A 27,483-nucleotide genomic window follows, 5' to 3' on the forward strand; every position below is an offset into this window, starting at 1 on the left:
TAAACATCAGAAAAACATCTACAGTTCCAACACAAAGTAATAAACAATTACTTTGCACCAACCTACAGAGCTTTCTCGGAAAAATCTGCCTCCAGTATTCTATGCAAACAAATTTAAGTGTATTGAAAGCAGTATTGTTTACTTGTGATTTTTTCATATACATAACAGAGTCTCTTCTGTAAAATATAGGTGGACATTAGTGAACTAAGGTGTTAAGCTGAATATAGAGACTGGCTATGAGTGATGAATGTGTGTTCCTCCATTAGCAATGTGCACAAAACAAGTGTAAAGAAAGGTTATGCTAAAGTAAAAAACAAAGTAATAAGCTGGAATACGTATTCAGAAGACACAGAACTGAAATTCTGTGAAAATGAAGGCAACTAAAAACAAAAACTTGAGTATTGGCTGAAGAAACATTTCAAATTAAATTTTTTGATGAATAGAATTGCAACTCTCATCCTCAGCTTTTAAGAACAACTACTTATTTACTGCTTTAAACTTCTCCCAATTTTTTGTTCTGTTGTTTTCAGGGTAGATTACAAAGTTCATTTCACAGCCTGCAATTCAAAACAAACTACAATAATATTTCTGTGTGTGAGCACTGACTCCAAACCAGAAGTACCGTCAGAAATATTGTTCAGCCCAGAATGAGACTGTAGCTCATGGTGGGAAGAACAGGGACTGTTGAACAGATCTGTTAATGAGGGAACTAAGCAAGAACTGATGGAAACAGTGAGAGACCCGAACGAACCGGAGATTCTCTACGCACTTGCATGATCAAATACTGACTTACTAAGTAAGAGCATGATCCTGTTGGAAAACTTTAATTTAAGCTAAACCATAAACATTAGCTTTAAATGAACAGCATTAACAGTGTTAGTTAACCTCACAGAAGTTAATATATTTGAAGGTAAGACTAAGATATAGCACCTACCTAACAGATGCTGCATATCAGGTATCAGGAACTCAAGTTCAATGTGAGACTTTTTCAAGTTTTAGCTTTAAACACTCAAAAGAAAATTAAAAATTAATTTTCAATGGCCACAATTTAGATGATGATTGTGAATGCCTTGGATATTAACATGTTTCGATTTTTTTAAATGTTAATTTTATGTTTACATAATATGCCTCAGACTGCATTCTCGTACAGCACAAAGAAAAAAAATAATAATTTTATGATCAAGTTCTCAGTCACTTAGTAGGAACTAATAACAGAACTAGTGATATTGCTGTATACAAGATACTCTGAATGTTGCTCTAAGAATTCAATATCTGAAGCAAACAATGCTATTGTTTAACTTGATATCTACGTTGGCATCAGTTTCATTACATTTACTGCTTTAAATGGGTTCCAAGTTTTTTGTAGGTCTATGTGACAAGTCTGTCAAAGATCATGCAACTCAGTGCTTGTCACTTATTATGGCTTCGGGTTAAATATTGCTAAAAGATATTTATCACATTCAGTTTTTAAAAATATTCCTGGTAATTATTTTAAGTAATACAGACCACTTTAGTCCTAGAAGCTGCCACCGTTGAAAAAGATGAGTTTGTTTTCTGAATATTATAGTGACAGCACACTTGCATATACTGGATTACTTGCTTTGTTTTCTTGGGTCTCTCTGATAATAACGTATCCATATGGCCAACATCATGAACAGCAGCAGGTTAAATCATATTTATCTGAGCTCATAGCTTAAGTGCATAAAGCAAAAGGTAGATTAAGCTGAAACAGCAGCATCAGTCATTTTCCATGAGACAAGACTCCTGCATGTAGTTGTTACAACCGACTGCTAATAGAGCATCGCTGGCAAAGGCTGCATGCAGCAATAAACCTTGTTATAAAGCCAGAACTAAGTTTAAAGGTGTAAAAATTGAACACATTTACCGCTACAATTCACACACTCCTCTTCATCACACAACCTTACGTTTACCTGGCAACCTCACCTTTCTCCTCTCCTTGATCTTCACACCGTTAACATTATGATCAGGTCAAAGCTGCGTTTTGCATCAATGTCCTTCATCACTTTGAAATTCAGCATTTTGGATCTTCATTTTCTCACAAAACCATTGCTGTATGGATTCTGTGGTCTTAGAGCTGGTAGATTCTATGGTCTCTGTGCAGTAACAGTCAAGGGTGTCAAGAAGAAAAGCAAACTCAGTGTTGTGATCCACATTCTAAAGCTAAGGAATGAAACTGTGGAAAGACCTTCAGAAATGTCGACCAAAACGGGCCATTTGGATAGCATCCAAATTGCTCAAAACTTGAAACACAAGAGAGGTGGTGTTCCACAGGGCAACTGAATGGCCTGGGATTGGCAGTGAGCTACAGTCATAAAACAGCTGTCTGTCAGAAACAGTGTAAAATACGCCTAATCTGAATGTCACCATACAACTTAAAAAGAATGGCACTACTTTGAGAGCACCCGCCTTTCCTTCCAAGACATTTAGAGTTCTCTGATTTGAAAAATCCTTCCAGGCTTCAGAGATTTAAATAGGTGAGGAACTCTGGCAGTCTCTGATTTTATCTGGCTCCACAGACAGTGCTTTTTCTCCTGGCTCTTGTTTAACTTGGCTCATGCAGATAACACCATCTGTATTTTCTTCAGCTTAAAAACAAAACAAAACAACAAAAATCAAACACTGAGGTTACACTCCACCGATAATGCTTCAGCCCCAATAACTGTAGCCATTTAAAAGAAAAATATTCCAGAAACTCAAGCGAATAGGTAAGGCATTTGTGAAGTTAACTGCTGTTTAGTTTAACAGACAGTTATGTCACCTATTGTGCTATAAGACATTGCAAGCTGATGTTAATTTACTGCAGTAAGTGCCCTCTCGAGTAAGAATATTTAAAACATTTGCTAAAAACAGTAAAGTGTATGGAGATACAAAATTACTCTCACACAAAACATCTTTCATCTTTACCATGGAAAAATACAGCTACCATCTTTTTTTTTTTCCAGGGCAAGGAGGAACGGAGGTAGTGCCGTTGAAAAAATTAAAGCACATTGATTTAGAGCACGACTTACACTTCAGGCACGACTGGCTGCTTCTCAATGACTGTGCATTTATTTTCAGCAGGAAATAGCTTATTCTTATGTTAGCACTTGGACAAGAGAAAATCCAGAACAGACAGGATAATTATAACGAAGTGCACATGTGCATAAGTATATGCACACACACAGGAGAAAAAAACAAAGTTGAAATATACACTGACTGAACCCCTAAGTCAAAATATATGGTGTTTCCTCCAAATAAGCTCTGTAACATTATTCCCTCTTCAGACTAGCCTGGTCTTTGTTCTCCTCTCTGGACAGAGAACTTGACTCCAGAGGAGTGGGGGGAAGTATCTGTGCATTTGATATGCAACTCCTCCACATAACTTAGGAAGGGCACCAGTATTATCACAATTTCCAAATTCAGGGTGGTGGTGATAGATTGAGACCTTGAGCAGAAAACACACAAAATAAAAGAAAACAAAAACCCCAGGAAATCCCAAAGGAACAGTGAGTTTAGTCCTTAAAGTTATATAATTTTATATTTGACTACATTTCTTCTTGTGTAAAATACTATTTCTTTAAAAATTCACAACGCTCATCACAAAAATATTTGAGAGGCATCGACATCTAGATTTACCAAATGGGTTAAAGAGCTGAATGGAGGAGGTGCATTTGATAACCTCTTTGAAATTTTGCTGACCTGCAAAAGTCATCAGGACATGTGGAAATAATTATCACGATGGCATTAAGAAGGTATAGGCTATGATCTAGCACAACTTTTCCTAGATGTTCCTGCAGAACTGCTCAAGAGTTATCTTTTTAGAAGTCACAGATTACAAGAGAATACAGAGACAATAAAGCATGGTACAGCTAGCATTTCAGACTCTCTGGAAAGTCAAAAGGATATATTGCACTGATCTACATATGCTCCATATTTAATAGGCTTTCTTCACTAAGAATCAGAAATCATTCTTTGAGAACGCAAGTTTTCATTCTCCATCAGGCTCCGTGACAGGATTCAAAGACTGTATTTGTATCTGGTAACAATGGTTTTAAGGAGCCTTCTATTTTGACAGTAAGAAAGTTGTTTACAGTGGTTATTGTGTATTTTTTAAAAAGTATTTTCAAACAGAAGTTTGAAATTCCAAACAATTACTCCAACTGATAACTGCTAAAGCGTATTGATGACTACAGGCTCCCAGTAAAAATAAAATTTAAAAAATAAAAATCAGAAATCTGCTGAGATAGTGCTAAGAAAGAAGTAAAAAAATCCACAGTTTTTCCAAAGAGTTCTAACTAGAATCAATATTGGTTGTTTTCCATTCTTATTTTTTGTTTTAAAAAATATTTCTAAAGATCGTAATTTTAGCTAAATATCAGGATTCTTAGCAAAATATTGTGTTCATCAAATAAGTTGACATTTGGTCAAAGAAAATGATAATCAGTTTAAGAAGTCATCTTTTTACACCAAAGACTAATTAGATTTTTGTTGTTTTTTTTTTTCCAACCATTTTTTTCACAGAATAAATAATTAGAATCAGTTGAAAGAAGTCTACACTGGACTATCAACACATATCTCGCCTTTCTTGAAGACACACAGAACAAAATCCACTGTCCACAATCCAATTTACGACTTATTGGGAAGGCTGCCACTTACCACGTGCTGGACGACTGTCCACAATCTGTACTGGAACAGTCTGTACATCTCCCAAGCAAATCTGATGGACTTCTCCTTCCAGGCTTCTGGAGTCATCTGGCCCTCCAAGCGCCACCAGCTGACCCACGGTGACCGGGCTCTGCTCACCAAAAGCAGAGGCAGTGACGCTGTGCTGTGCCAGGCCAGCACCGGCTTGCAGACTGTGTCCCTGACCAAGTACTAGAGAATGGTTGGTTACTGCACTCCCCATGGAATCCAGGAGACTCGCAGGGCTGGGAGGGGAATGGTTATTTACAGCTATCACAGCTGTTGATCCATTTGTGGAGGTAAAAGATGACTGTAGCTGTAATCCCTGTGAAAGACAAGGCAAAAGAAATAACATCACACAGAACCAAAGAATCACAGAATGCTGGGGACTGGAAGTGACCTCAAAAGCTCCAGTCCAATCTGCTCACTGGAGCAGGAACACCCAGATGAGGTTACACAGGAAGGTGTCCAGGCGGATTTGAATGTCTGCAGAGAAGGAGACCCCACAACCTCCCTGGGCAGCCTTGTTCAGGCTCTGTCACCCTCACTGGGAAGAAGTTTCTCTTCATATTTAAGTGGAACCTCTTGTGTTCCAGTTTGAAACTATTACCCCTTGTCCTATCATTGTTTGTCACTAAGAAGAGCCTGGCTCCATCCTCCTGACACTCACCCTTTACATAGTGATAACCATTAATGAGGTCACCCCTCAGTCTCCTGTTCTCCAAGCTCAAAAGCCCCAGCTCCCTCAGACTTTTCTCACATGGAAGATGCTCCACTCCCTTTGTCATCTTTGTGTCTCTGCACTGGACAACATACCAGCATCAATAGCAGGAGGAATCTGCATTTAATGGCAAGTATGTGCCAATGCTGGAACTGGATAGCTTCTGACTTGCTACACATCATGTTTTTTGAACAGTCAATCCCAGAACCCCTAGGCTAAAGCTGTTATTAGAAAAATTAGGACAATGGTATCCAGCAGTATCTAGAAAAATACTTATGACCACAAAGCTCTAATTTTTGATTGATATTCAGCTTCAAGTCATTCCCCAATACTGCCCATTCCTACAAGAGGTGGGTACTAAAAGCTAAGCATCTGCTTTAAAGAACAGAGAGGGAGGTGGAGCCAAGCTGCCTTCAGAGAGAGAGGGAAACTAAGGACAACAGGCTGCATTTCTGGGGAAGAGATCATGTGTTTCATCGGGGTACAGGAAGTATGAAGGCAGCTTTTCAAAGCTGTTAGGGAAGAAGGCTAAGAGAGCCAGCCTTGAAGGGAGATGAGCCTTACAAGCAGCTCTTTTAGCATGACATGCTTATCCCCACTCTTTCAAACCTTTCAGTCTGGAAGTTTACAGATCTAAGCTTGGAGCATTTTTAACATATTTTCTTAAGAGGCTGAAGGAGGATTTAAAGGGAATAATGAAGACTGACTTATCTCCCCTCAGTTTTGCAGCATTTTCATTATTAAATGACTGGACCATGTGCAAAATAAATAATTTGAGGCAGAAGCCCTCTACCTTCATCTTATCGGTTTTGCCTTCACAAGAGCCCCTAACTTCAAACTGTCAAAAGGTGGCAGTGGGATCCCCTGCACCACAGCTATATGCTAAATGTGACACGCAAGAAAGGCCAAAGTAAGAGCTGACAGCTCTTTCCAAGTCCACGTTACCCAGCCAGTGCTTGGGATCATTAGTTGAAAGGGAACTTGCTGTTCTCAGCTGACCTTCAGCATTCCCAGCACAAAACATCTGATATTTGGTAAAGCACTTGACTGTACCTGAAGCTGTGCAAATATCTTGGGCTGAAGTGAAGAGAGTGAAGACAAGAGCTGAGCTGTTTCTGGTAGCAAGGGCTCCCCGCTCTGGTTGGATTCTGCTTTGGTGATGACCGACTCCCCTGCTGAGCTCCCTACAGTGCCACAGAGAAAGCAAACAGTTATGCCAAATTTCTTCTTCCCATTTAAAGCCTCCCCTGCAAACTGAGCGCCTTCAGTCTCAATAGAGATATATAAAAAGATGTATATGCATATATACTGTTCTCTTTGCAGAAGAAAAAAGGCTGGGTATGAGAAAAAGACAACACTACAGTAAGATTGTACATGCCAGTTCAGAGTAAAAAAAGATGCATCGATAAATCCATTTTGGAGAGCAAAGTAATTAATTGCATCCTACCCTGTGCTTTGAATTTCTAGTTATAGCATAAAAGCTTAAGCATTTCTAACAAAGCAGCAATCAAATAATTTGACAATACATACATCTCAGTAAGGGCTCAATAACAGACAGGCGTCAAAAGAAAGTGATGTCTTCCAAAATAAAAAAAATGTACACAGGAAATCCTCTAAGTCTCACCACTCCCTTCCAAGCATCTTTTTGGAATTAGCATAACTTCTATAAAATATCATACCAAAAGTCCATTTATTTGGAGACCTTTCAGCCTACAGATTATATCATATCCTCAAAATTCTGATTTAATGCCAGAATGGGGGACTTCATTTCCCAAAGATCCATAAAAACTGAGATTCACTTGTAGCAATTTCTGCAAGAAAACATCCCATGTGATCATTCCATTTCCTGTCTGAGCAAGCCAGAACATTTTGGATAAGATTTATCCAGACACAAGGAGACACTGCTTAGCCTCTTATTTTGCAGTTTCACTGCTATCACTATAAAAAAGAAGCTTGCCCTGTGCATGCAGATAGAAAGGAAAAAAAAAAAAAAGAAAGAACAGCCAATTGCAAAAAGCTTTATAGCAGGAAATCACATAAAAGTTCCCAGCAACCTATACGAGTGGAGGTATATTTTTCAGCATATATATTGATTTGCAAACTCTCACTCTTTATCACAACTGACCATAAGATACACTCTATAAATCTCCTTGAACAGAACGAATTAAAATATTTAGGCTCTTTTTAATACTATGCAGAGATTTCATGTGCATATGTGAATGTTCACATAAGGAAAGAACTGCCATCTCTTCCTGTAAGTTGTATTCTACACTAACATGCCTAGGAATAAATGAATAGTTCAGCTCCTGATCTCTCCCCTCCTTACACTGCATGGGCATTCAGTATGAAAAAAGTATATAAATACAGGTATTTAATCTCACTTGCAATTTTAAGATGTAAAAGGGAACACACTTAAGTGTGATAGTTACAGTGATTCTAACACGGGAGGGAAGAGAGAAAGCTGCATCACATGGAGATACGGACTTCTGCACAACAAGAAAACAAACAGCTGGGTTTAGTGTTGTTATAGTTTGACTTCTTAAATGTAAATTTGTCCTCAGTCAGCACAAGTTGAAATGAAAATAAACGTGTACCAACAACAGTTTGAAAAGTCAGTGTTGTTTTCCCTTGCTACATACATTACACTAATGAGAGCTGTTTTTTTTCAAAGTCAAGATTCTTTTTTTTTGCTTAGACCTGTAATACAACTACAAACAGGTGTTCACAATGTGCACAAACACATACCCACATATTTAAGTAGAGGCAAAATATGCCACAATTAGAATGTCTGCTTATATAGACTGAATTGGTGCACATGTGCAGAAAACTAAACAAATCCAATCCTCTAGCTTCCTTTAAAACTCAGTATTGGTCACTGGATGGATGTTTACACATTTGACAGGCTACTTTGCCTTAGAAAATTACCTATGAAAGACAGAGAAACCAAGAACTGGTCTTCCTGAACCTTCTCCAGCATTCAGACAGTTCATACTGAAAGTCATCCCCGCTGAGCTCTGTCACAGCTGTTGAAAACACAACTATTCCTTGTCTCCCCATAAAAGTGCAGCAATAGAAACATTAACATAGACATGCAAACTTAAGCACAGTAAGTCTGCTCATATTGCAAATTTCCTTTTCTCGTAAAAAGCAAGAAGTTTTTAAAAAAGAGGGACACTATTCAGACTGAGCCTAAAAATTTACATCTCTTCTCCATCAGCTGTCTGGAAAAAAAAGTACCTAAGACCATGTTCCAATTAAATGAGGAAGCACACTGGCATTGCCACTGAGATTCAAAACATCTAAGAAGTCTGCAGCATTATCTTAATGTATGCAAAAAATTAGGTTCTTCCACCTTGCTGCAATCATATCCCTGCTAAAAGCCAACAACTGTTCTGATGAGTTTCATATCAAACTTATTAAAACAAGGGATAGGGAAAGCATCCACAAGCATGCTGGAAAGTTTTTTTGGCAAAATATCTTTGAAACCTGGGGAAAAGGGCAGAATAATCTCATTTTAAATTTCTTATCAGCCACCATGATCCAGCAGAGCATCTCTGCCTATGTGTAATCCTAACTATGTGGGCAGCAAGTAGATCTAGTTACAAACACCTGTATTCAGTTTGGTACATGATTTGAAGTAACAGTAGTAGGAACCCACTTTCAAAGGAAGAAGTGTTAACTGGAATCTTGCAAAAAGACAGACCTTTGACCACCAATGCATAAAACCAAGTTTCTATAGACATCTACACTCTGGTTTTGCAGTGGAGTGGGAGGAAGTTTAATACCCAGCAACTGCTGGGAAGAGATGCTACTTTGGCCTCATGCATTCATAAAGAAGTTATACCACATAAAGAACTGAAGAAACGTATCTCACAGCTCTGCTGCCACTCAACACCTGTGGCTCTACTTCTATTCTAAGCATTAAGAAAAATGGAGAAGAGTGCTTTCAATTCTGACAACAGAAACACAGCGTTCGTTGTTCAGGGCCTGATCCTACACGTGGAACTCATCAAGCCAATGATTTTGTGAGAAACAGGAATCCCAATATGCATTCAAGTCCTTTTTGGCAGGATGTTTAAGCACGTGCAAAGCAAAAACCATCAAGCAACTCAAGTAGTAGGCAACTCAAGTAGGCTTCTGGGTGTTGTGTGCCCTGACAGATTTCTGCTCAGTAGGAACTTAATTCTCTATGCACAGGTGTTGTTAGCACCTTCATCCAAGCCAAAAATGTTCTTTCCACATAACCATCCTGTTAAAATATTCAGTTGCTCGAGGATACTAAATAAAAGCCAAACTTATAATTTCCATACTTCTGCCAACCCATCACAACTACATGTACTTTTTCACACATGCAGTCAAGCAGTTAAAAAATGTATGTCAAAACAGACACACCAAAACAATCCTTCTTAAGTTCAGCTAAGTGACAGATCATGGCAGCAACCTCTGGAAGGAAACTTTCATAACACAGTTAATAAAACAAATCACATTTGGAGAGAGCCAAGATATTAATGCAGTCCTACCATCTGAAGGTAGTGAGGCAAACGTAACAGTCACCGTTTCTGTGAGAACATTCCCACTGTCTGTGGTCCACTGCAGCTGAAAGGAAAAAGATCTCAGTTCTCAGAAAGGTGCAAATTTGTCTGTCACAGGAACATGGGCTCAGTACAGGACCCAGAGCAAGACAGTGGCTAAAACTACACTTTCTGATTTTCTTGTAACCATTCATTTTGGGAGCTCTTGGCTTACAAAAAACATGAACAAACAAATGTAAAACAATTTTTAACATGTGCTATACCAGAAGGCTAAAGTCTGCTCATGGCAGTTCAAAGACTTTGAAACAGAAAACAGTCAAACCGTCTGGCTGACCAACACGTATCTCACACTCACCTGGGCCATGAGCAGTGTAGGAGAGAGAAAAGGCTGATGACACTGAGTTAACAGTACGGTTTGTCAAAGCTTATTTTAAATCATAACTGGGAACGTTAGGATCACTGTGCACCCCTCATTACCGAATAGGTAGAAGAAAATTAAAGAGCAACACATCAAAGTTACTGAGCATTCTGAATTATCCACTTCATGCTTACTTGCTATAAAGTGCATTTATTTTTACACATTCAAAATGTTGTGCAAGCCCTAGTTTAGACTGCACCTGAGACATACTTCATCCCCATTTTTCAGATGTGGAAAATTAGTAGTAACTTCTCCAAAACACAGACAATGACAAAGTCACAAATAAAATTTTCTGACGTGTGCCAATTTTTCTACACCACATGGCTTCCAGTTCATGCAGTCATCATGAAGTGCTACTACCATACAATTTGTCAATCAACTAATAGCAATCTAATGCTGATGAGATAAATACCAAATAAGGTCAGAAGGTTTTATTCATATTTAATCCAGTCTTCCTCAGCCAGACATTCCACTCAAAATATTGCTGGTGGAAATATCAAGTCATAGAGAATTCTGGATGAAATACAGCTAAGTGGTAGAAGTAAAAAAATAAGATTTCCAGTGTTTAACTCCAAAAATGAAACATGAAGGTCAACGTACTGTTGCTGGGATACTTTCTGAATTATACACCATCTCGCCATTCCTCAGGGACTTCTGCACTTCATGAATGTGGTTCTTGATGTCATTCACAGTGGGGAAGAAGGACAGGTTGTGTCTTTCTGGCACTTCATCAGGCTTGAATAATTCTCTTTCCACATACTTTCTGCAACATTAAAGGACATTAAAATATGCATATTTAAAATATATTGTGCTATTTCCATCTGTTATAGTTCTCCCTCCCCTTGCTGCAATCACGAGACAAGAGTAGGCTAGATGACCTGACCTAGTTCTTTGTGCATCTGCTACAGACTGTGGAACTAAAAAAATGTGCATTTTTTTCAACTAACTTTAAAGAGGATAGCAGCTCTTAGTGGCTACCTACAAGAAAATTGAAAGAGAAGGCAAAATCTCGGAAAAACATTTTCTCAAGCCGTATGGGAAACATATGCAGTAATGTATCAGCGCTGCCATTTCATTGCAAACAAATTAACCAAAAACAAAAGTAGATATAGCACTACAGACCGATAGTATGCCAGATGGTTCTGTACCTTAGTTGCTTCCTCACTGCATAGACCTGCTCTATTCCCTGAGACACCAGCTCTCGAATCTTGTCTGCCACTTGAGGATGAAGTCGGGAAGGCAGAGCACAGTTCTCATCTCTAACAACTTCCTCCTCCTCCTCAGGAGAAGACATGGAAAAATGGGAGGGTGAAGAAGGGAGGCAAGAAGTTTCCATTTCATGATACTGGTGGGCTTGCTGAGTGGGTAACTGTACATACCACCTGGCAAGAAGGAAATAGTCTCTACACACAATTCTCAAGCAAAGGCAAAAAAATGAACAGTGTGACAATTACAAACAACCACACTAGAGTGGATGAAAGTTTTCACAGCCCCTGAGTTGGAAGATCCTGCCTTTTAGATCTCAGGGTCCTCTCACACTTTTCCATGCAAAATAAACCAGCTCAAACTCCCAAATAATACAACTATTTCTATCTATTCCCTGCACGGCATGAAAACATGTACTGAAATTCCACAGCTTGGAGCTTAACACTTTTACCAAACAAAATACTCCAGAGCCACAGAAATCTCACTGACATTGTGGGATTTTTTACTACTGATATTAAGCAAGAGCCTTAATACAGTGACTAAGTAAAAAATAAAGCAAACCAGGCAAATTATTGCTCTTTTTTGCTTCATTTGTCAAGATAAAGAAAAAAAAGTGGAAGTTTCACCTGAGGACACCGCCAGCATCTATCAAGTTCTTCTTCAGCATGTTGAATGCCTTCTCCTGCTCCATTCTTATGATTTTCTTGTCAATTTTAGGGTCAGTAGGAACTCTGTATTGCAGAAACTTTTGAACCTTTTTAATATAGATCCTTCCAAGGGTTGGGAGGGAATAAAAAAAAAAAAATTCTTCAATACATTTTTCCCTCAGGGGAAGGCAAAAAATCCATTTAATTCATATCAGATATTAGTCCAGAAAAAGTTCAAGCAGAGTGTTGCAGGAGGGGAGAAGATTCTAAAAGAACTGTAGAATTGTTAAGGACATTGCATCCAACAGAGAAGGATGCAGATGGACACAGATACACACACTTCTGTTTCAGTCTGGAGGCCACTTGGCCAGAGTGATTTTGCACCTCAGCAAAAATCCTCTGTCCCTGAGTGTATTAAAAACACAAGACTGTTTCTGAACAGGCTGTAGTTCACCCAGCTTGAAGCCAGGATTGAGCATGTACATACCTAGAACTGTGGAGGTAAACACACTCCTAGCTCAGTAAAAACCAAACAAGCACCCAGGAGGATGCTCAAGGGAACAAACCACTAGTGTTGGATAAGGAGAAAGTCTCCAGTGAACAGGAAGAACTGTAATTCCTTCAGCAAATATGACATCTGCTAAATTAGTATGATTGACTGATAAGAGTACAATTAAAAGCCTGAAGGAAAAACAACAAATAAGATGACAAAGTTTTAAGACCAAAAATAGTCACTAAAGGACACCACAATAACTAACCAATGCTTAGTTAGAGAATGATTTCCACTTGTATTTCATATCCTGATGTACTGCTACTTTGCATCCAGGCAACCTACCAAATCTCAGCCTTACTCAGTGTAACAGGCAGCGCTTCCTCCTTCCCTCTGAACGAATTATCAACCTCAAGCTATCAAGGAGACAAAGTTAAGAGCTACGGTGCATACGAGCTACCACCCCCAAATGGGCTTTGTCAAGTCTCACAGAGAGAACACTTTCTTAGGATGCTGAGTAGCTCTTCTAACTTTATAGACAATTCTTACCTTGCTGGACAAGTGGCTTTATACAGATGGCCAGAGGTGCTTTCCTGCTCACCAGCTTTTCTGGGCTGGAAGCCTTTCCTCCTTGGCCCATACTGGCATTCCATTACAATGGCTCTGCTTCCTGGGAACAGAAAGAATGCACACTATTTATACAAGCAACCACTGAAGTAAAAAAGTAACTACAGAAAATAGAAAAGATCCAAACCAGTTGTTTCTGTTTACCATCAGACTCTTGAGAAGGCAGAACACTTAAGTGCAAATGTTTCTCTCACGGCATGTAAGGAACACAAATAATTTTCAAAGCATTTCCCAAACTTATACCTCACAACACTCCTGCAACATATATGAAGGCAAAATATTGGATTCTGCTCCAGTGAACACCAATACTTTACAATGCTGATAATAAACATAATAGAAGCAGAATCTCCCAAATAACCAAGAAGATCCACAGCTGAAATAAAAGGTCAGCAGCTAATTCCAGCCTCCTGTCTTAAATCAACAGTACAGATCATGCAAGTCTGACCTGTCCCATTGCAAAATAACACCGTTTCCGTATGGCATACCCACACAAAACCAGACAGGTTTAAACAAATATTGTTTAGCTTTAAACTTAAGTTATTTCTTACAGAGAGACCTCTAACAAAAGGGGTAACAGACATAGCATTGAAGTGGTCAAGAAAGGAACTTCTTCCAAATTTATTCCACGTCATGTTTAGTTATGTTTTATTTATACATATAATTTCATGTGCTCCAGTGTGTAGGCAAGGAACTATCTATACCACAAGTGACACGACCAAAACTGTTTTAAGTATCACAATAGTAACATAATGTGTTTTCATTAGGTACCCAATGATTTATTGCCTTGGAGTGCAAAATAAAAAAGTAAAAAAAAATTAAAATAAATTAAAAACTCCAATGCAAATAAATGGGAAATTTAAAAGAGAATTATGTATAACAAACATATCTTGTCTCTTTTTGCAAACAAACTTAAAATTGAAGTTCTATGATTTAAAGACTTCAACAGCTTTAAGCTAGTCATCGCTAATACAAATCTCAAAAGCAATTTGTTGGGGCCCTTGTTTTAAAACAGTATCAACTATCCAAAAACTCTTATTAAAAACAAAAATAAAGATTTTGATGATTAGTGCATGTTTTACACTATAGGGAGCTACCCAGCTTCTCTCTATTTCTCTCCGTCTGAGGCACAGCACAGAAGGTATTATAGATCAGTTCCACTTATGCCAAAGGGATTAATTCCTTGAGAATGTCACTTCTGTCCTGCACAGTTCAGAACTCAGTTATCTGGTATTTAAACTGCCGTTCAGTAAAGCATATTTCCAGCCTCTGTGCTACAAGTGTAAAGGATTTTAATGAGTGCTTTTCATGGAGGAATTATAAACTAAACCTAAACGTATTAGAAAGGTAACACATTAGAAACACACAAAATGCCTGCTTGCAGGGTCTCAGCAAAGAAAAAAAATATTACAACTTAATAATCTGAGTCTCTATTAGTGTACAACACTTCAAATAAAAAATAAATCTATGTGTGTTTTTTCCCTAAATATCTTACTGTAGGGCAACCCAATTATCAGGCAGATCTTACAGGAAACTAAAGATGTCTCATATGTACTTTGGGGAAAATGAAAAAGAAATAAATAAAAGAAAAAAGTACATAACCTGTATTCCAGTCATTCATGATCTCTATACAATTAAAACCTGTTCACTTCATATCCAAATGAGCTCTTAGTAATTTCATACATGTAATGCATGAGCTAAATATGTAATTACCAATCTGTGAAATCTGCACAGTCATTAAAAAAAAAGTCTCTGCTGAGGTATGCTGACGTTTATTTTGCTTTTAAAATTTAGTTATTTTTTTAAAGGGTGTCATTTAAGTAGTTTATTGGCTCCTGTGGAACAAAGTCCTCAAAGGATCTCCAAGTCAGGCAAGAACACTCAAACAAGCTCTTACCCTTCTGGGAACTTTCATGTCCTGACAGAGCAGATGGGACCATCATCTAAAAATCTCATCACAAGAAGCCCATCAAATGCTACTGAACTAATTTATTTGTAAAGAACAAAAGGAAATAATCACAACAAAACATAAACCTATGGTTTCAGGGAAACAAGCTCCTTCAGACTGTGTCACAGAGGTGCCCAGTTGCTCTTTTTTATGTTTCTGCCTTGACTTTATCAACATTACGAATACCATAAAGATACTTCTTTACGGCCAGTTGGCAACTGATGTTGAAATTTTGAAAGCAGTTATTAAAAGAAAAGTTAGTTACCTGCATTGACAAAGGGGATCCCATCATATGGGACATACTGAGATTTCCACATCAACCGTGTGGCGGGTTTGGCTGGGCTTGGAGACTGGCGTGTCCCCCACACACTCTGTGTTTGCTGCTTGTGTAGCGTTAGAACACTCTCTAATTCTGTCTCGCTCATACAATAGCCACGGTACGAGTCCCCAATTTTCTGCATGGAAAGGAGGTGAAATAATAAGATTATTCACCCAGCTGACTGCTGAAAATTACACAAGAAAACAAAAGCAGTCAGGGACTCTGGCGGGTGTGGACACAGGCCCAAATTTTTGGCGTTTCATGTTTTTTTTTTTTCCCCCCACACTAGTACCCTCACAAATAAATTTACCACAGTATCTAACACCAGAGCAGTCAGACTTCCAAGACCACAAGTACACCAAGAACCCCTGAAAAGATTACAGTTACTGCTAACTCCGATTTCCACAGGACAGATTCATTCCTGTTGTTTCCCCAAACACATACTTTGGTTCCAGTCATCTCCTAGGCACATTTGTCGTAGGCAAACATTTCCACATGACACCCACAGGGAACGTCTGAAGCACTAAAAATGGTCTATGCATCTACTTCAACACACAAATGCTGCACTGAGCAGCAGCAGAATATACCTGCTTGTACCACCAGGAACTGTCTCACCCACCTACTGCACTAACTTTGAATTGAGTGTCTCTGGAATATTCCTGCCAATCTTCAAGGCACTCCTGATTCTCAACAACCCACAGAAACATAACATACCAGATTTGCCAGGTGCAAACTGATGATAGCTTCTGTGAACTCCGATAAGCTCTGGGCAACTCCAGAAAAACTCCATCTAACTTGACTTAGAGTAAAAAAAACAAACCACAAACAACTTGCTGACTCTGTAACAGCCCCTGTGACATCCGCTCAGCTACTCGAAGCCGTCACAGCTGGTTCAGTGCCGGTTGGCCAGGGCCAGCCAGCAAGGACAGAGCAGAGCTTTCCATCCGAATTTGGAATGCCACACTCGCTTCTGTTCACATGCAGCTCAGGATCAGGCTGACCAAGCAGCTGGAAGAACACCCAGAGTAGTTTGCCAACTCAGTCTTACAGTGTATCTGTGGGGCAAATGCATAATGAATGAGTACTAAAGATCTATTTTGCCACCTCTAATGACAGAGCAGTCAGATGTTTAAATAACGCTGACAACAAAAGCAGCAACAGTGTCTCTCCAAGATTATTACTGCACAAATACTTTTGTGACAGCTGCAGAAAACCTGCCTCATACCCACCTAAGAAAAACAAAATGTTTGTGGTTAGCAAGACATAAAGTGAACAAAGAACAAATGAATGCCTTGTGAATGAACTGGGCCAGCACGGTGCTGCTGCTAGCACAAGCGTGAAAGCAGAGGGTTATGTATGCACCAGTCATTCCGAAATACGAGTTGCTTACACTTCAGTGCTCACTGCACTGCAAGCATGCTGCTCCCGCAGTTAAGAAAGTCTGCACAGGCTGCAATCATGCAGCTGTGGCAAGGAAGAGAAGCTGCCAGTTATTTAACTAGAAATTATAGATACCATTTCTGTTCAAAACTTGATCTGAAAAATCCAAGAGAAGCAAAGCAGCCTGAGAAGTACCAGAAGCACTTTCTTTACAGACACCCCCCTTTCACAAAAGGGATTATAGTACCACTCCACACAGTGAATACAGTGTGACCAGCATTTTGCTTTCCACATCTTATACCTGTCACTATAAATAGGTCATTGATCTTATTCTAAGGAGATGAGAGACGGATGGAACTGTTGTGCCAGCAAAGCGGCAGTAACAGTTAAGGCACAGTCTCCTGTTCTGGCTTTACTTCTGCACAAGAGTTAATTTTCCTGAAATTGGTAGGAAAGAAGGAGAAGGGGAATAAAATAATACAGCACACAGGTTCTCCGCTCTCTAGGAGGTTCCCAAGTAGGAAAAAATGAGAACATCTGCTCCACACTAATAAATGAACTTAGCTTTGTACAGTTGATTAATTAATGCAGTTTTAAACTACATTCTATTTTAGTAGGCTAATACATGCTGGAAATGCATTCTGATCAGACCACTCAAAACTAAGTAGGTTGCAGAAAATAACTATTTTTTAAAATCTACTTGTTATTAACAATGAAATTACCTTGAAGTAATCAGATACTCTCCAACCCTTTAACTCCAGTCAAGCTTCAAGCCAAAAAATGAAGTAATACCTTTTCTCCCCCCCCAGCCTCATCTCAGCAAGGGCACCTTAAAGCTTACACTAAAGTACACACATCGAGATTGCAGTTTTCCTTGACAGCAGCAGGATACCAGAGGCATTTCAGTGTCTAGGTACAGCAAGTGTAAGCTGAATGTTTCAAGGCAGTCATGGAATTAACACCAAATGCAGAGCTTAGTGCTAATTCTGGACAGCTGCAGTGCTTCCTTCTCCACGTCTGCCTGCAGCACTAATAGCCAGAGGAGCCACTGCCTCCTGGACCACGCTCCTGACCCTGAGATGTGCAATGGGCAGCATGTACTGAGCCCACGCTACAGCTTCACCTGCTGGAATCTCCTGTGGAACCCACACCCATCTCTGCGCTGTTTCAGCTTGTTTTGTTTTAGCAAGTGACTGAAGAAGCAGAATTGTGAGCTGTCACATTTTTCTGGACCTCTACTAGATCTCCACGTTCCAGAGGGACCCTTCTATCCCATTATTAATTACAAAACATTTTTCAAGACAGTCACACCTGAAAGATAAATGACACCTCAAAATCCCGCTGTCTCTAGTTTGTGCCCATGAAAACGCTCTTGCATCCCAGCAGTCTCTATTGGATTTACACTGTGCAACTGCCAAACTCAGCACAGCAACTCTGCTGATAACACACAAGGAGGAAGAGAATTTGGGTTGTTCCTCCTTAGATGAGCTGATTGTGCAGGGAGAACAGCAATAAAATAGTTATTTTTGTTTAAAGGAACAGGGAAGACTAATACATACAGGCAATAGTTCTGCTGAACAGCAGAGGCAGGTGTTTATATCCTCAAAACACATTCAAACAAACAAACAAAAATCTTTATTTCCTTTTCTTTAAAAATACGAACTCTTCTATAAACGCTACTGCTGTGCATTTTTTTAAATTTTACACAGCAGGTGAAATTTCCTGTAATAGACTCAGGTAGACCAAACAGGCCATAATACAAGTCCTCCTATAAAATGAAAACAATAACCAATTCACATAAATTACATCAATATTAAGATAGGAAAGCATGTGCCACATAGTGCTAAGAACACAGTAACAGGGGTTGCACAGCTTACCAGACTTCAACAACTAACCAGCTACTTGAATCAAGGTGATTAATTCTGTGAAAACAGTATCTCCACCATGGAAGAATCTGTGTTATTGATTTTCTGACCTGTTAATGTTCAAGTGGATATAATAGAAGACAGTACTATTTGTATGAAATAAAGGGCATATAACAAAGAGGAATAGATTAATATATTGAGTTAATTTAAAAAGTATTTCTAAGTGGATACAGAAATAAATTCAATTCCCGAATCCCTGTAACTGCAATTTCCAGTTATCAGTGGCCAAGCCAATAGAAAAAACCTCAAATCATAGGGATATCTAAAGAGGTGAACCAGCCAGAGAGAGTATGAGTTCTCCTTTAAAAAAGTATTAAGAGAAAGTAAAATAAACATCCGTTAGGAAGAGTCTGGTAGCAGGAGGAAGGGGTAGGTGATCTCTCAAGATTTTTCCCATCTCCCCATCCTCCCATTTCAGTGACTTATGATGCAATCTAGCTGCTGATATCATCCCAGTCATCGGGACGATTCTGCAGACATTTAACAATATGCAAATAAACAGAGTTCTGTTTAGGTCAAAAGCCATCACAGGGAATAAAGACAGCATTTTTTTAACAAAAGAGAAAAACACAGGAAACTGTGCTGGTACGGAAAAAAAAAAAAATCTGTAAGAATATCTAAACTAGAAATCCTAAGTAACACATTGCCATTAAGGTGCTCTGCTAAGTTCCAGACTTGACCCTGGTGAGTCACATGGATTTTGATTTTTAAGTGACAACACAAACTAATATGAACAGCTGCAGACTTAGGCCATACAAAAGCGATGTTATTCTTTAATTAAAGGACCACTAAGGGCAGCAAAACCCAGCTCGCTCAGCAGAAGACATCAGAGCTTGCGCTGTAGCTCAAGACTGAACTGTAACACAACACAACAGCTTTTCCCAGCGCTGTGCGGCAGCGAGATTCCAGAAGCACATCTCTTGCTTCAGGAGCTGCTAATGGTCAGTTATTCAAGTATTCCTCAAAAAAGGAAGAGATTCCACAGGATTTTATTTGTTTAAATGTACTTGTAGTACCAGCTAGTACCACCACACAACTTCTACAACTAGGAACATCATTCCTTTCATGGAATAGGATCAATATCTTGGATCTAGATGATAAGATATCGGGTCAGAATTCTTGGCAGCCCACCTCACAGTTCCTGAGACAGCGAGCCCATGCAGGCGTATTTGGCTGCAGTGGCTGGAGAGGGATGGGAAAGGAATCTTCTGCTACCCTGAAAAAAAATTAAAAAAAAAAAAAAAAAAAAAAGTAAAATTCTATATAGACATTCAGGAAAGCAATGACTTAGTCTAAATGACAGGTAACATCAAATGAGTGCATTATATATAGCCCTACAGCATATGATCAAAATATAGATACTGTATCAACTTGTCTTAAAAACCTTGGGTTCATTTTCCCCGTATTCTATTTCATTGTCAAAATAATACACCGTAAATACAAGTATTTAAAAACCCCGCTGTTTTCTACATTCAAGAAGACCTCTGATCATTCAGTATTCTCAGTATTGTTTCTTGACAATAATAAAGAAACCATAGGGAAACAGACCAGTTGACTGTCTTGATAATTTTCTTACACAGACTGATGGTAGAATGCTAAAGATTAAAATCAATATCAAACACTTGCTAAATGCACATTTTAGTATATTTTAAATTACTGAAAACCAGATCTAATAACTATTTCACTAAGTATCTAGTTTCTCTGTTCCCTAAATCCTAGGGCAGAAATTATACTTCCTCGACGTTTATCATTCCAAAACTCAAGCGCATCACCATCCTGTCCATACAAATATGTCTTCCTTCTGGGATTACTTTTCTAGTAGATGCAGATTGTGTTCACAAAATCCATCCACAAACTGCTTCTCTTCATTTTAAATATTTCTTGAATATATATAATTTGTGCTATAGTGAGGTTATTCTAACGTCTTCCATGTCTCGATTTCAAAAGAGCATAAACCAAAGCAAAGCCAGCTTGCAGTCCATGGAACAAACATTGTCTTTGGTGAGGTGTTTGTTTGGGGGTTTTGTTTGGTTTCGTTTGCTTTTTTTGGTTTTGTTGGTTGTTGTTGGTTTGGTCTTGTTTTTGCCCTTTTTATTTTTTTTAAAGCAAAAAAGAATATGAGAGTATTCAGGAATTAAAATAGTAGGCATCGCTTAGCATGGGGATGGAATCAGGCAGATATCAAGAGAAGTAAAACATAATTAACTTTAGAAACTTTGCTAACCCATCTGCCAGCCTACATGTTCCACTGAAACACACCGTTAGCAGCTACTTTCTCATACTTTATCAAAGGAAGCTGAAGAAGTTACCGGAGAACAAAGATTAGGCTCTCCCTGTTACTGTTAACTACTGAAAGCTCTATCTAAAAGATTAATCTCTACAGTCAACCCTTTTTGTGGAATGGTTTACATAGGTTTTAATATACTTGAAACACTGCTCCCTCAAAGTTTCCCTGCAGGTCCTTCACTGGATCACTTTCAAATCTTGGTTGGCAGTATCAGCATCTATTTCAGTATTATTTTAGTAATTCCAGTAATTTTCACTGTGCTACTTTAAATGCCCTCCTATTGCTCTGGTCAGAACATATGCACTACCTCTCGAAACACAGGCACTTTAATTGCTTTTTCCGCTGCTCTGCCCTGCAAACGCAGCTACACATCGTTCACTAATATTAAAGGTTCACAACCTCTGCTCTATGGTAATTTCATCATAACCATTAAAAAAAAAAAAAACTGCAAGAAAAAAAGGTAGTACTAACAGTGGATCAAAGTGATTGTTCATCCTTTTCACTCCTGACCTACCTGGCAGTTGTTTTTTTCAATACGGTGAGAGATGCCTGAGGATGTAGAATGTAACTGCTCGCACTGTCACCTATAGCAGCCACTGCCACAGTCTGCAAGTTCCCGTCACCACGCTTCTCTTCCGAAACATCTTTGCAAACATAAAACATCCTCCTGGTTAATAACTGAACTCAGAATGGTGAAATGACAAGCTATGATTAAATTTTGTGTGTTAGAAAAGCAAGCTTTTTGACATGTGAAATAAGATTTCTAGATGATAAAGTAGTTTGTTTAATAGTTGTGAATCAACATTCAAACTCTAGGCACACATATGAAGATATACTTTAAAAGGTTGGTTGTACTCAAGGACTTTGGTAATCATGCTACTGCTAATGAATCCTTTTACAACAAAGCAAATAAACAGAAGAACTTGTAAATTACTCTGCTTTACGTTTCCACAAGCCCATATAAGATTGCACAACTATTTTGTTCTGCTGCAAAACACGCAGTGGTTGCTTTTAAAAAGAACTGAAATGGAGATTACAATACTGCTTTGTACTTAAAAAAAACTCCACCTAAACAAGAAAAAAATAGGCCGCTCATAACTGAATCTGACATGCTGTTAGAACAAACATTTTGGCCTTTCTTGATAACAGGGAACAATCCATAAGCCAAAAAATACTGTTAGATTGAAGCCTGTGTGTATAGTTAAACAAAAACATAATGGAAATCCATGAAAGCAGAGGTTTGATACTTCAGCCTCAACATAAAGAAAAGGAAGCTCTCTTTAGATGTGGGATTTCTGCACATCAATTGTGAAAGCTTCTTTCCCGTATCCTGAGAGAGTGATAAGATATTGACTCGGTACAGAAATCACTCCACTTGAAAGCTTGTGCCAGTAACATTGCAAGTGTGCACCTCAGAGTAACACTGCTCTGGCTCAAACCTCGGAGCACTAGTTCCTTCTACACAGACACCAAGGTCTACTCTGAAGCTTCTGCCATTTCATGCCTCACCAGAACCCACAGGCAAGTGAAACTCAAGAGCTGACAGTTGTTTAAACTCCATAGCAAACCACTGACACGACTTCCTAACTGTCTTCTAGGGATCAAATAACTACAAAGTCTTTTACACAGTAAGTCTCCAGCAAAAAAGAAAACAAGCACAAAACCCCCACACAAAAACCACGTAGCACCGTCACAGAACATGTATTCAAATACTGCGAAGTTGAGTCATTTGCAAACAGTGACCCTCATGTCAGATGAAAAATGGGAATATAAAAATACTGTTCAGCATTGCAACTTACTGTCTAAACCAGCCTAAAACTTGGAGAATTTAACAAAATGTGACAACCTAGTTCTCAGTCTTATTCTGTGAATGCAAATAAATTCTGTGAATGCTAGTAAACAGCAAGGCTTATAGGTAAATAATCAATGCTTTCAAATTTCAGTATGTCCCTTTTCTAGGGAAACACTTAAAATTCATGCTTCTAGTTGTGCATCTCACCACAGACTTAAAACGTGACAGTTAACACACTGAGGGAAAAAACTTAGCAATGAAGTTACAACTCATTTGCTTCATTAGGAACTGAATTTCTACCTAGGTACTTCAATTCCTGGCTTCACAAAAGATGCATTGTCACCAGTGATCGCTGGAACAGGCCAGAACCTTAATTCTTCTATCTCCATTACATGAACTAACTACTTCACTCAAACTAAACAGACTGGGAGAATTTGAAGCTGATAGTACAGATGATAGTACAGTCTGACTTGGACAAATAGCCTTATTAATTGACAAGGCAAGAAGCAGCTTTGTGCTTGATATCTCAACTAATCACCTACCTAAAGTGAGAATAATAGCTCTTATTTCATTTGCCTTTTGTCCAACAGAAAACATGATGTGTGGGGTGCCAGATTCATAATCAGAAAGCAGATTAAGCAATTGTGTATTTTTGTCTCACCCTGCGTGCTGGTCACATCCAGAAGCTGACCTTGAGGAATAATCACTTGGGCCAGCCCTGGCTGGGCAGAAGGAATGACGTGCAGCACCTGCCCGTTTTCCGACTGGCTGGCAACAATCATCTGTAAGGAAATCACGCAAAAGTGTGAACAGCACTGGTTTGCATGGTGATCCTCATGCAGTAGGACTGGGTTTGCTTACTACTGGAACAGGAAATGGTTTGGTTGGAATTGGGGCCTATAAATTAACTTGATTTCACCTAATAAGGAAACCGTCTATTTACCGTCAATTTCTTAAGTTATTTTCTCCTTTTCTAAATTATCCCTTTAAATGATTAAAGGAGAGATAAAAGTGCTTATGGGATTCTATGCTGAATTACACATTTATTTGAAATTTACAACAGTATTCTGAAAGCTATCAAAAACCTGAAAGCCATTCATAGTTGGATTCACAGTAACCCCATTCATGGACTAGCAGAATTAATCACAACTTATAAAAATTTTACCTTTACTCCTAAGAAACTGACCTCTGTGGGCAGTATTTTATGCAAAAGCAGATAGAAAAAAAAATCTCCAAGACTTGGAAAAATGTAAATTAAATCTCCTAAATCTCTGGGAAACTTAACTCCTTGTGGTAAATTTTCCCATAATTACCAAGGACTTATTCCTAACAATACTATAAAACCTAGAATACCATAAAATATCACCTTGTTTCTGCTTTATTACACTTTAAATGAGTGAAGTATCTAAGTGCTAGTGCAACACAAACCAACCAAACCCTGTGGATGAGAGCATTTTCTTTCTACAAAATAAGTGCTAAGAATTACAAAGCAATGTCTTAAGCAAATTAATTGGGGGAAGGGGAGACATAACAGGTCAGCTCATTGCTAATGTTCCAATCCCCCCAATCCAACAGACTTCTCTAGGGAATATAGAGAAAACAGCCGTGGTAGAAATACGAGATCTCATCACACAATAACATCCAGGCTTGATAATGACAAAGACATAAACTGTTGTTTAACAAAAATAGCAATGGCTGGAGACAGGATTTGTCTACCTGAGAAGGGTAATTGGAGCATGAAGTGAACCACTGCAAAGTTTCACCTCGTCACCAGCAAAGTCTGAACCAGCTGTTGCTACAAGAGACAAGCAGCACATAAAATAGTTCTTCAAAGGTGCGTCAACACACCACCTGCCCCGTTTCAGAAACACTCACCATCTGCGTGTTGGGCCCTCCGAGGGCCTGTAGCTCGTAGAGGGGCTGCCCGCTGTGCTCGAGCAGGTGGAACTCGTTCGCAGAGTGGGGCTGTGGCTGGGGTGGCCGTGCAGGCGCCACTGAGGACAGAGAACTGCCCGAGAGGTGCACCGTGATGGGCAAGGCTGCGGGAGAGTCGCTCTGGCCAAACAGTGGATCCCTGGAATCCATGAAGGTTAGATGCTTTCACAGAGGAAAACCAGTAAAATGTAGTTTAATCCTGCGTACCAATTTCTATTTAAAAAAAAAAAAAAAAAAAAAGAAAGAAAAAAACATTTAAAACCACTGTGCTGTACCGTACTCTCGGAGGGAGCTCTTGTCCTGATCAAGAGGCTACTAGATAACACTAGCAGTTCTATTTTTGTTTTCCATCTCCATGTTGAAAACGTTTCCATATTTCTACTTACTAGGACAAACTCTCTCTACTACGGGGAAAGAAAATACTTTGTGCCCAAAATCTGTTCCCCAAAACCACTCACCACTTTAAAACATCTCAATTCTGCACAGAAACTGAAGAGAACTTCTTAAAAAAAAGAAAAAAAAAATCAAACCACAACCTGTAAAACATTCACCAACTTGAATTAACTTCAAAAGAAATCCTAGACACTATTCTACTCTGCTTTTAGATACAATCGTTTAGCTACAAAGACAAAAATCTTTATAGGCTTTCTTATTTCTTTACCAGAGAAGAAACACAAGGAACACAAACCCACCAATTCAAGTCCAAGAATTATACAGTGCAAGTTCAATAATAAGATTTTGCAAGTCTCAAAAAATAGGTACGCAGAGCTTATTCTCATCGAGCTTGCAGAATCAAGTTCTTACAGTATACCGCATTTTCATTAAATTTAAATGTTTAAGCACAGATATCTGTCTTGTTGAAACTCTAACACCACAAATATTAAAGAGGTAAAAATAATGGAAAATAGGCAGTCTTTGTGTAAAATATCATGTCAGGCTGTCTTTTGGCCAATGCAAGGAATACAATTGGTTGTATCTCTTGCAGCAACCACAGAAACAGCTCTGAAATTTCAGCTACAAAAAAATGAAAACTACAAATCTAAAGAGTGGGGAAAAATGTTTCCAAATTTTATATTAAAGTTAGACCAGGGCCAAACAACCTTCTCAAAAATTCTGCAGGTATAAAGATTCTGTGCTGAAACCATCTACTGTAAACTACACTAGAAAAGCAGCAACAAATAAATGGCACTAGCTGTGTTAAAGACACTGGGTAGAGACCGTAAGCACATTAATAAATCACTACCTGAATAACATTTTATGTTCACTGAAGAAATCTGCAGAAGAATATGTATGCACAGAAATATCTCTGACTAGGAATATCTGGCAATATTTGATAATAAGTACATTAAAGACACCCCTTCCCCAATATGTACACAGATGTCCTGTGTCCCTGGATTCTTTTTTGCCACATTTGGTCACTAAGCAATTTGAGCTGATTTTCAAGTGTTCTGAACCCCTCCTACTCCAAGGCATATCATCAAGTATTATTTTATTAAAAGATTTTGTTAATATAATATAACATATATTTCTTTGGCACTATAACAGGATCTGTTAATATAACTGCTGAATGCTGTCACTACATACAACATTTGGGTATTAATCAGTTCAAAAGTGAATGGCACAAGAATCCAAAGGAAGGAACTTTTGTACTTTTTTAAGAGACATGATGTATTACTATAAATGCAACGAAAAACACACTGATGAAACACCATGCTGTAAATTCATCAGAGAGGACATGAGAAAGCATTTACAAAGACAAGACATTCATACCTTACCTGAGAAACCTGATAATCTGTTTCTGACTTTTCTGTACTATCACAGTTGCCTATGAACAAATCATTAGGTCCTTCCATAGCAATGTCACGGTCAGCTCCATTTTTTTCCATTAAAAGACGTCCTGAAAAAATTACAAAAGTTTATTTCAGCCTTCCATACTTTAGCCTCAAGCAAGACATTCCTGCAGGTTGGGGTTTTTTTTCAGTCTTGCAAATTCAGCCTTACAAGTTCTAATGCCATTGCAAGCTAACAGCAAAGCCCTCCAGAAATCTTTGCTGCTTTATCACTTTAATACCCACTACAGAAAAATTTCAGTGTGTTGCTCCAGCAGTTTAGCCTCTTGTACAAGACAATTTGGTTGACTTCTCATTGCACACACAGATACAAAACACACATACACACTCATGATTTTCACCTAAATACGTCCACAAGCACTCAACAAACAACCATACACATCTAGAGAACACTTGGTATTTAAAGATATGCCAGCACTGCTTTACAAAATTAGTAGTAATCTACTGTCACAATCAACAGACAGAATTTCTGTTACTCTATTCTGTCATGCAACCATCTTGAAGTAAACTGCATTTGTTTTAAAGGGTTATAAAACAACATATACCTTAAATGCAATTACTACTGTTAGCCTACAGCAGTAATCTTGGGCAGGAAAAATGTAACATATCCAAAGCAAAATTTGGTATGAATCATGCGACAAAACACAAAGGCAGAGCTCCCTGCACTTTGGAAATTTACCTCCTATCCCAAAGTAAAGCACTTCAAGGAGCCCAGCTGCCCACTAT

General features: G+C 38.6%; 1 protein-coding gene across 14 annotated transcripts in view; it reads right to left on the reverse strand.

Moving 5' to 3' along the window:
- CARF (calcium responsive transcription factor) overlaps positions 1–26,804 on the reverse strand; it is a 50,851-nt gene extending 24,047 nt beyond the window's left edge. For 7 of the 14 annotated variants that reach the window (XR_014184405.1, XR_014184406.1, XR_014184407.1 and 4 more), the window contains exons 1-11: positions 26,683–26,804; positions 24,848–25,120; positions 23,634–23,754; positions 21,695–21,824; positions 20,025–20,109; positions 15,535–15,724; positions 13,247–13,367; positions 12,187–12,330; positions 11,503–11,736; positions 10,955–11,117; positions 9,925–10,000 (exon numbers count right to left, since the gene is read on the reverse strand). Coding sequence is in view for 3 of the 14 variants with exons in the window: in XM_082056303.1 (XP_081912429.1) it covers positions 9,925–10,000; positions 10,955–11,117; positions 11,503–11,736; positions 12,187–12,330; positions 13,247–13,367; positions 15,535–15,724; positions 20,025–20,109; positions 21,695–21,824; positions 23,634–23,754; positions 24,848–25,057 (1,474 nt within the window). In the remaining 11 variants the exon portion in view is untranslated. The other 7 variants (XR_014184410.1, XR_014184413.1, XR_014184409.1 and 4 more) reach the window with 6 other exon arrangements.
- Positions 26,805–27,483: the final 679 nt, after the last annotated feature.

This window comes from Streptopelia decaocto (assembly GCF_964273445.1).
Source record: "Streptopelia decaocto genome assembly, chromosome: 6".
Classification (NCBI taxonomy): Eukaryota; Metazoa; Chordata; class Aves; order Columbiformes; family Columbidae; genus Streptopelia; species Streptopelia decaocto.